Source organism: Phycodurus eques, chromosome 6 (genome assembly GCF_024500275.1).
Source record: "Phycodurus eques isolate BA_2022a chromosome 6, UOR_Pequ_1.1, whole genome shotgun sequence".
In the NCBI taxonomy this organism is placed as follows: Eukaryota; Metazoa; Chordata; class Actinopteri; order Syngnathiformes; family Syngnathidae; genus Phycodurus; species Phycodurus eques.
In genome coordinates, this window is record NC_084530.1 from 16,479,178 (window position 1) to 16,489,684 (window position 10,507).

At 41.0% G+C, this 10,507-nt stretch overlaps 2 protein-coding genes across 2 annotated transcripts in view; both read left to right on the forward strand.

The window, feature by feature from the left end:
- Positions 1–3,795: 3,795 nt before the first annotated feature.
- On the forward strand, positions 3,796–8,324 carry LOC133404116 (ras-related protein Rab-33B-like). The gene is made up of 3 exons (XM_061679739.1): positions 3,796–4,133; positions 6,990–7,168; positions 7,860–8,324. Exons 1-3 carry the CDS (start codon positions 3,915–3,917, stop codon positions 8,173–8,175), a joined length of 714 nt encoding a protein of 237 aa, XP_061535723.1. The 5' UTR covers positions 3,796–3,914; the 3' UTR covers positions 8,176–8,324.
- A 1,932-nt stretch (positions 8,325–10,256) lies between these two features.
- The window catches only part of LOC133404568 (equilibrative nucleoside transporter 2-like), a 12,143-nt gene continuing 11,892 nt past the window's right edge, over positions 10,257–10,507 (forward strand). The window contains 1 exon segment of the mRNA XM_061680571.1: positions 10,257–10,430. The gene's annotated coding sequence lies outside the window, so the exon portion shown is untranslated.

Below are 10,507 nucleotides of genomic sequence, written 5' to 3' on the forward strand. Positions count from 1 at the left end.
TTGGGAGCAATAGTCCGCTCAGTGAATTTGATCCAACAGGTCAGCAGGAAGCTGAGCAGAAAGAGTTCATGAGGACTTCAAGTAGATGCTAAGGACATCCATCAAGCACAGGTGAATTTGGATCTGCCGTAACAATCATTTCAGCACCAGTGGACAGTCATTCTACTCACCACTGTGCAGCAGTGACAACACGGCCTGACTTCTTTGGGAAGGCAGCCTGGAAGAAGGCACTCCCCTTGTTGTATTATTATGGTCTGTTACTACAGAGCGGCTCGTAGCATAGAATGAAAACTGCGAGGTTGTTTTCTCTGGTTCTTATACACTGCTACTACTACTACTCGACATGTTCACACTTCGGGGAAAGTGGTGTATCTAAGCAATATCATACACGCCTTCTGTCCATCATGCAACAGTCATGATTTTACATCAGAGTCAAGTGGTACCGTGTTGGGTTTTTTGCATCTACATTATAACTCATGCAGAAGGGTCTTCCATTGAAATCCAAAAGACTCTTCGGAAGGTAAGAATTTGTCATCCAAACCTGTTCTCTGGGGTCAAATATTAAAATGCAAAGATTTCAGCACCCATAATTTGCTCCGTTTTCTTTTGTTAACCCCATTTCCCTTATTTCTTGCCCTTTTCCCTCGAATTTGGGTTTGTGAAAGAATTTGGGTTTGTGAAAGATGACATCTGAGATGGCAATGTAAGATATCTCTGGATTTTTTTTATTAAAACGAAACAAAGGAAAACTTGGGGTTTTTTTTCTTTTGTTTTAAATTGCGTTTGTTGGTGTAGTTAGACTGGTGGTGTCCTAGTTCTAAAGTCACACTGATTAAGTGTCAATCATTGCCAAGCTTCAGTACAAATGAACATTTTATAGACAAACCTCTGAGTCTAACATAACGGTCCATTTCTGTCTCATTTCTGTGTGCATTATATCATCTGTTGTTACACAACAGAATGTGAAACTCCTCCCTCATGCAAATACATCTTGGAACAGTTACAGTTAATGCGCCATCTCATTTGAGACTAAAACGGTTTGGGCTTTTTTGGAAGGGGTTAATGATCATGTCAATAAAAGAACAAGTCGTAAAGATCTTCATTCTTTTAGTTTTCCTGTAGATAATGGACGATATTGGACATTCTTACCATGTCTGAACGTTTTATATACAGGTGTGCATACATGGGTGCACTGTCGAGTGGTCATAAGAGCCATCAGAGGACAACATGGCAGGGAACGACTTGATAACTAAAGCGGCTGTATGGAAAGACTGAGTATTTCGAAGATATCTTTTGATAGCCATCTAGAGTTCATGTACTTGTACGGCCTTTGTTGTCACTAATAAGAAATCATCGCACTAGTGGAATGGCTGAGTCTTACTAGTTATGTTTTTACAAGTTTATATCTGCGCACTGTTAAGGCAACTTTTATTTTTTTTAAATTAAGAGTATCTTGAACTGGTATTATGACTCGTCGAAATCAAATTGAGGATATCTCAAACTGGAGTTATGGATAGTTATAATCGAATTGCAGATATCTGTAATGCACATAGCAGATATCAGGAATTGAATTGTGGTTATCTGTAATGACGAACCCAATACACCGTGAATGGCAAAAGTGACGTTGCAGATAGCTGAAACGCTCATTGGGGATAGGTGGAGTCAAGTTACGGATACTGCCAATGTTCATTTTTGACTAGGCGAAATTGAATGACAGATATTTGCAACAAGTATCCTTTCTAGCTGTTTAATGTCAGGAAGGCTTGCCATAGAGCAGGGGTGTCAAACATTTTTGTCTCGGGCCGCATTGAAGTTATGATTTCCCTCAGAGGGCTGTTAGAACAGTGAAATGTTTAATCACCAAATCATATTATTACCATTGCACAACAAATTGAAGGATAACTAGTTTTGAAATCCGAAGACTGATAATAGTTTGTTCCAAGTATTGTTTTAAGTTACTGTAGAAGAAGGGTTTGGTAACAGAAAAATGCAAATTCTCAACATTATTATTGGCACCTATTGTGTTATGAGATATCGTACTACATATCGGAGCATTTATCTACCGAAGAACACAATGCCAATGATAGACAACCAGGTTTAAACACATGTAACTGCGAGAGACATGATAGCCATGAAATAAGCTTTGATGGTTCCTTTGAAAAGCAATACACAGGTTTAGCCAACAGAAGGAGCTTTTTTTTTTTTTTTTTTTTTTTTTTTAATTTGTCAAATGGTTTGAAGCTGTGAATCATTTTAGACCAATTGTCTCAAAAGTGATTCATTGTTTCATGATGCCTCAGTTTCTTCATCCCTCGTGGAAGTGTCTCACTATACTTATTCCCTTTGCAGTTTACGCCGTGTTGGGCACGTTCAAGTAGAGGAATAGACCAGGAGGACGCCCTTTCAGACACTACCCAATGTTTTATTTGGAGGCGCAACATAAATCAAAAATAAATGTGGCAGTTACATAAGGTATACATTCCACGAAGTACTACTAACCTACACTGAAACTACAGTGACAATTAACATAAGGATGTTAATTTATTATTGACCCCCCCCCCCAAAAAAAATTGCATTGTGGGAATCGCGCGGTTTGATGTCACGTATGCTCGTTTTCTTTAGCATTAGCAGCTAGCTTTGTGAGCGATCACGCAAATAGTTACAAGGAGGGCCGCCTGTGCGCTGTTTAGGCTTCCTGTTCATTACACACTGGTTTAGTCAGTGCAGTGGTCTCAAGAATCAGTTTTGTATTCATTTATTTATTTGTATTCCCTTGATTTACTGATTAGCACACAGCTTGCATCTATTTGACACGAAGCTACATTCTTCTTTGTGTTCTTTTCTTCGACTCGTCTCTTTTTGATGTAATATTGTTACGCAGTGCCCCCAAGTGTACTGACTGAGATACCACAGTTGGATTAAAACGTCTATAAAACAAGGTGACAAACTTGTGTTCCTCTGTTTTTTTTTTTTAATTAATTGTTTTTGATACAAGAAATGCCACGAAATCTATTCATATTTGGTTTTAACTATTTTTATTTGTTTGAAATTGGCTCACTAGATATGTTTGTAGACAAGAAAATGCAGTTTCTTGCTATATGCACAACGTGAATTTAAGAAAAATACTGTTGATTCTCTAAAAGAGGAAACCAATTGGTCGTTCATTAAGTGAAAACAAAATTTTATCGTGTATTCATAGCTACCCTTTCACCAAACAAAAATTATTTTAGCCAAAAATGACTTGATTATTCGATAGATTTGTCAGTAGCTTGGATACGCGATTACTAATAGCAGCATTACTGGATGCAAATTCTCATTTAATGTCACTTCCGAAATAAAGTGAGAAAAAAAGTAAGTCATAGCATTGCATTTTCCCAGAATAACTGAAAACCTACTATCGAGCGATTTTGAAGGGGCAAAAAATTAAGCGGCCCCGCCCTCACCCCCTTGACGGTCGGCTTTCAAGGTGCAAATATTTTAAACCGTTTTCTTATCGAGGTTCAATGCACTTGTTTAACAAATTTGTTTTGATAAATGAGTATGGAATTTATATTTATATTTTAAATAAATCAATATTATATATATTAAATATATAACCATATCATATATTCAAGATACAAATATATATATTAAAATCTATTATTTGTTGTTCAAATGACTCAAAAGGACTCGAGTGTCGGACTCGTTTCCGAGTCTCCACTCGGGACTTGAGGGTCAAGACTTTGACTTGAGACTTGCAAAGCAATGACCCCTACCCTTGTCATATAGTCCCCGCCTCTGCGTGTTGGAGGAGGTGTGCCGAGTGCACACAGTTTGGTATCCTCGCGGGCGGTTCTGCTGTGCGTGGTCAGATTGCGCGCACGCACAATGCAAGGAAGGTGTCGGACAAATCCACTCCAGTAAGAGCAAGAGCTATGGAGTCCTCTCTGGAGTTGTCAAACTCTTTGGGCAGCGTGTCGTCGCTGCTGAGCGGCTGCAGGACCTTCAAGGTGCTCGTGATCGGGGACTCCGCGGTGGGAAAGACCTGCCTCACGCACCGACTCAGCGCCGGTCACTTCCCCAGCGCCGCGGAGGCCACGATCGGCGTGGACTTCCGAGAGAGACTGCTTGACATCGACGGGGAGATGATCAAGGTAAGACCGTTCGAGCCTCCTAATAATTCTTCTTCCAATAGAATGCATTTGTGTAATGTTGGATGAGTTGCTGTTTTACTCATCACCAGCGCGTTGTATTTGCCACGGTTCGACACAAGTTCTTCTACTTGTCTAACAAACAACAAGACAAAGGAAGTCGATTTCATTAGGAGGAAGTTTCCACCTCTGTGTGTGTGTGTGTGTGTGTGTGTGTGTGTGTGTGTGCGCGCGTGCTATGCTAATAGTATCTCAAACCCAACCACAGGGAGGAAGTACAATTTGAATTGAATACGCTACAAAGACAATATATTCAATGTTCAAACTGATCAACTTTTTATTGTTTTTAGCAAATAATCATTAACTTAGAATTTTATGGCTGCAACACGTTCCAAAAAAAAAAAGCTGGGTCAGGTGGCAAAAAAGAGTAAGAGAAAGTTGAGGAATGCTCATCAAACACCTGTTTGGAACATCCCACAGGTGAACAGGCTAATTGGGAGCAGGTGGGTGCCATGATTGGATAGAAAAGGAGCTTCCCTGAATTGCTCACTCATTCACAAGCAAAGATGGGACGAGGTTCACCTCTTTGTGAACGAGTGCGTGAGAAAATAGTCGGACAGTTTAAGGACAATCTTCCTCAATGTAAAATTGCAAGGAATTTAGGGATTTCATCATCTACGGTCCATAATCTCATCAAAAGGTTCTGAGAATCTGGAGAAATCACTGCATGTAAGCGGCAAGGCCGAAAACCAACATTGAATGCCCGTCACCTTCGATCCCTCAAGCGACCTCAGTGTGTAAAGGATATCACCACATGGGCTCAGGAACAACCAATGTCAGTAAATACCGTTCGGCGCTACATCTGTAAGTGCAACTTGAAACTCTACTATACAAAGCAAAAGCCATTTATCAACAACACCCAGAAACGCCGCCGGCTTCTCTGGGCCCCAGCTCATGATCATCTAAGATGGACTGACGGAAAGTGGAAAAGTGTTCTGTGGTCCGACGAGTCCACATTTCAAATAGTTTTATGGAAATTGTGGACGTCGTGTCCTCTGGGCCAAAGAGGAAAAGAACCATCCGGACTGTTATGGAGGCGAAGTTCAAAAGACAGCATCTGTGATGGTATGGGGCTGTGTTAGTGGCAATGGCATGGGTAACTTACACATCTGTAAAGGCACCATTAATGCTAAAAGGTACACATAGGTTTTGGAGAAACACATGCTGCCATCCAAGCGACATCTTTTTCATGGACTCCCCTGCTTATTTCAGCAAGACAATGCCAAACCACATTCTGCACGTGTTACAACAGCGTGGCTTCGTAGTAAAAGAATGCGGGTACTAGACTGGCCTGCCTGCAGTCCACGTCTGTCTCCCATTGAAAATGTGTGGCGCATTATGAACGGCGACCCCGGACGGTTGAACAGCTGACGCTGTACATGAAGCAAGGATGGGAAAGAATCCCACCTACAAAGCTTCAACAATTAGTGTCCTCAGTTCCCAAACGTTGACTGAATGTTGTTAACAGAAAAGGTGATGTAACACGGTGGTAAACGTGACCCTGTCCCAGCTTTTTTGAAACATGTTGCAGCCATAAGATTCTAAGTTAATGATTATTTGCTAAAAACAATAAAGTTTATCAGTTTGACCATTAAATATCTTGTCTTTGTAGTGTAGTCAATTAAATATAGGTTGAACATGATTTGCAAATCACTGTATTCTGTTTTTATTTGTTTAACACAATGTCCCAACTTCATTGGAATTGGGGTTGTAGACAAATAACTGAAAATATCAGTTAATGATGTTCAGTATAGATACCCCTGCAAGTAATGCAAAGTCAATATGAAACAGACAAAATGCCACCAGAACATAAAAACCAAATTGATCATGTTGTCCAAAATTATAAGATTGGTCACCAAACCATCCCATCTTAATAGAAAGGGAGAAGGAGCAGTTTTCCTGCTGACTGGACTGTCATGCAAAATGTTGGTAAAGAACAAGAGTGACCCCTGACCACAACAGAGACCCTTTTCAATACATTTAACGAGGTTCAAGCTTAATGGGGGTCGTCCTAAGCGGGCTACAGTGGCCCCCTGCATATTCACGCTTCAGCATTGCTGGAGTGATTCCCCTCCCCCCCTGCTTGGAAAACGGGGCCGACAATCCTAAACATTAAACCTCTTCAATATTCACAATCACAAATCCTCATGTGTGGTCCACACTGAATTTGGGTCAGGCCACGTACTTTGCGAGTGGAATGTGAAACGGAACAATTGTCTCCCAAGTCAGTCACCACAGTAAAAATTACAAAAATGGTTTGCAACTGCAACATAATTACCAGAAAAGATAGCAGTTGGTGTAAAACCAAGCGTCTCCTGTTTCTTCTACTCCGACTAACCAACAGACTAGTTTGGGGAATGGGGAATGAAAATCACGGTGGAGATGTCGTTACGTCTGTGGTGTCCTGCGTTGGTCAGCTCGATTACACCACACATTGTAAGAGCAGTAAGCATCCACTGGCTTATTTTTTTTTTCCTCCTCATCGTGTGTGGGGTCTTGTGCATTTTACAATTGGTTAAGTATTTGTGTCCCCTGCTTAAGACGAGACTAATTATCACATCTGTTGCTTTTCTTTGTTCCGTCTTAGTGGTGACTCATTGAATGTCATGTTTGTGCTAGTTTGTTGGCAGTGGCTATTTCAACACATGCTTTTCTGCACTTTTTCCACCATCTCATTATTTCCGCTTTCTTTTTTGTCTGATTTGTTCCTGAATAACAGCAGTTGAGAGCAACCAAAATGAATCTCTTACATTCTTTATTTTTTGTGTGTGTGTGTGTGTGTGTTCTCTGTATCACCAGCTCCAACTGTGGGACACAGCGGGACAAGAACGCTTTCGCAAGTCCATGGTGCAGCACTTCTACCGTAACGTGCACGCAGTTCTCTTCGTGTATGACGTCACGTGCCGGGCCAGCTTCAACAGCCTCTCCGTGTGGGTAGAAGAGTGCAGACGGAACTCGCTCGGCCAGGAAGTCCCCAGGTAACAGCACTGTGATTAACAGGTGATCAGTCCAGGGTGCACTTTGCCTTTCACCCTAGGTCAGCTGAGATCGGCCCCAGTTTGCCTTTGATCCTTAACAAGATTTGGTTTTTGTTAATATACTTATTCGTTTCTGGGGAAATTCTCCCACTCCCATGTATACCTTTGTGTTGCCCACCACACGCATGCAGGCATCTAAGGAGATATTCAGAGTAAAAAAATAAAATCAAAAGAGTGCTGGACTACTTGAGCTGGGGTGGCGGGGACAATGCCTTGCTTAAAGGCACCTCGGCAGTAGACGGCAAGCAGACTTGCATGCCTCCAACAAGTACAGTTGTTGGCATTTTTACATTTTTGTCCGTAGCGGGACTTGAAGCTGTGTCTTCCAAGTCCTTACAGGATGAGGTACTGCCGCCCCGAAAATGAAATAAGCAGTACGGTGAAAGAACAGACTGGTATTCCTTCTGGTTTGATTTATTTGCTGTGGTCTATAACGGCAAGAATAATACTGAGCAAGTCATCGACGCCATGCATTTAGAACGTACACAATCATGAGCTCATGTTACATAAACAATTTATGCTATGCTTTATGCTAATATGGTTTGCAGGGAGGCCTGGGAAAAAAAGTATAATTTCTAGTTGATGTTTGAGAAGACTTGATTTGTCTTTCTTTCCGCCGATTGCTCAACAGGTTCCTGGTGGGGAACAAGACCGACCTCCGTGACGTCGTAAACGCCGATGGCCTGGTGAGCCAGGAACAGGCGATCAAATTTGCAAAGACTCACAACATGATGTTTTTCGAGACATCGGCCAAATACACAAGCGGACGACGCGGTGTTGCGGAGGCGCCCTATCAGCGGGATAAGGTGGAGGATGTTGTCAATGCTGTCGGTGGCAGACTGAAGAGACAGCAGAGTCCCAGCGCCGCATACAACCTGGCATACAGCGGCTCTTTTAAAGTTTTCAACAAAAAAACTGAGGACAAAGAAATGTGGCGTTGCTGCTGAAAGATAAGACAACAATTAGGAATGATTGAGAGAGACTAATACAGACTTAAATATTTATACTTTTTAATATTAGGCAGGTTACACTTTCAGATATTGTATGTTTGTACTCTTATTGTTGATTAATTACCAAATAAAATAATGCGAATGGAGAGATCAATGTTTATTTGCGAATTGGCATGTAAAATGACAGGCCAGCCGATTATTGAATGAAGATTTTCAGTTGAATTTCTACTTTGTCTCATGTACCGTAACTTGGAAACGCTAAGGACTTGCGCCTCAATCAATTTTCTTTGCGATGAACTCGAACGGATTACCATGAGAGTGGAAGTTGTTATAACCAAAATACATTTTGTTCCATTTTCACTTGTTCCACAGTGGATATAAAGTCTACACACCCCACTTCGAAGGCCAGTTGACATGACTACAAAAATGTCAGGAAAAACATACAGGAATATCTGAATTTTACTTGGGCTTAATCAGGCACTTTAACTGGAGGCAGGTGTGTGCTGAATCCCATTTAACAGGACTTTGAATGTGATTGGTTAATTCTGAACAAAGTGACATTCCCAGTTATAGTATAACTAGTGCAACCATATTATCTCAGTATATATTTACTTTTCTGCGCAAAGATTTCATTTGGTTTTAATTGAGTGGTAAAGGTTCTTGGTCACATTATTTGTGCAAAAAGGTTTGACTTTTTTTTTGATATTGCAAAAACAGGCGTATGTAGACTTTTTATATCCACTGTAGGTGTAATGGCTAGGTTATGTAAAACTTTTCTTCAGACAGTTAATCGATAGTTTTATTCCTAAATATGAGCTCCAAAAAAAATTCCGCATCCACTTCCCACATTTAAAAATAAAAAAATACAAAACTTAGAATCTGGAGGTAGACAATCAAACAGCTCAGGTCTTCTTTCTCAGTACAGTCTACCTTAAACAGTTATGCTATTGACGGCTCAGTATGTCAGCAACATCAGATGGGTCGAACTTCACACGTTAAAAGAAGTATGTGGGCGATGGAAAACGTATCACATGTTGTGTGTCTAATAGATGACTCAGGTTGTCACATGATAAGGCAAACAGCTTTTCAACTCCACATCTGCAACACATCTGTAGAAGTTTAGGAAGGAGGTCTGCCGGCATGTGTGTGCGTGTGTATTTGTGCATGAAAGTTCCAGATTCTATCACAGTGGTGTGACAATTACCAACCAAATGGGAGATGGCTCCTTGCTCAGTGGACTGGGAAAAATTGAGGGGGCGAAGATTTACTGATGCTTTTGTATGATAATGTGATTCTGTCACTCACAGTTTAGGTCGAGAGGGTTTGAGATTGTAAAACTTTTATGAGTCAAATGGCTGAATCAATGTGGTCGAGTCAACACATCAAAGTTGTAATTGACTTGATATTTTAAGGATCTAGTGTGCCTTTTGCACATTCAAATTCAAACAGTTGTGTACTGTTTTTTAGAGTGCACGCATCTAGAAGTAAGATTAGTTCAGGTGTTGTTATAACTGTGATTTGGTTATTACAGCTTGGTGAGTAAACAGATACACACTGAAGTGTTGCATGAAACAGACAGGTAGAGGTTAATGATGCTTTTTTGGGGGTTTTTCTACCTTGCTAAATCTTCCGAGAAACATGACAGGGTTCTGCTCCTCTCTGTAGCACTACTAGCACATATGCTCAACCAAAAAACACCTTGTAAGTAACCTCCCTTGCCTGTGTTGATGGCACACGCTTTGGTGTTGACAAAAAAAAGTAAATATGTTGAGAAGTGAGCAAATTTCGACTCAATTTCAATGCCCATGCATTGCTTTTAATGGGAACGTCGCCCCTGCCAACATGGCCGCCATGTCGGCACGTCAATTAGCCACGCTGCCCACTCGCGAGCCTTCCATTCATTACTGTTGCGACACACCTGTCAAGACAAAGAGCAGCATCGCAAGAAGAAAAGAAAAACAAAGAAAAATAGCACCACTTGTCGTAGACCGCCGTACAGTGGCAACAAAAAAAAAGTGTTATGTGCCTAGGCTACTATAGCGCATGAATGTTCAGTGTTGTTTTTTTAATGGGAGGGACATATGGTTTTTCCCTCCCTTCATATACCGGCCGGAAAAAAAACCCGGCAGACAACCAACTTGACTCAACTTTCAAACTATCGCGCATGCAGCGTTAAATTATCCACTAAAACCCGAAACTGTGTCAGACTGTCAGTCGTCTGAGTGGGGATAAATAGCTGAACGGCAACGCAGGCGAGTTTTGCATAATTGTTTTTCTTTTCGTTCATTTTTTATTTTTTTTTACTTCAATTGCTGTCACTTTTCTTCAC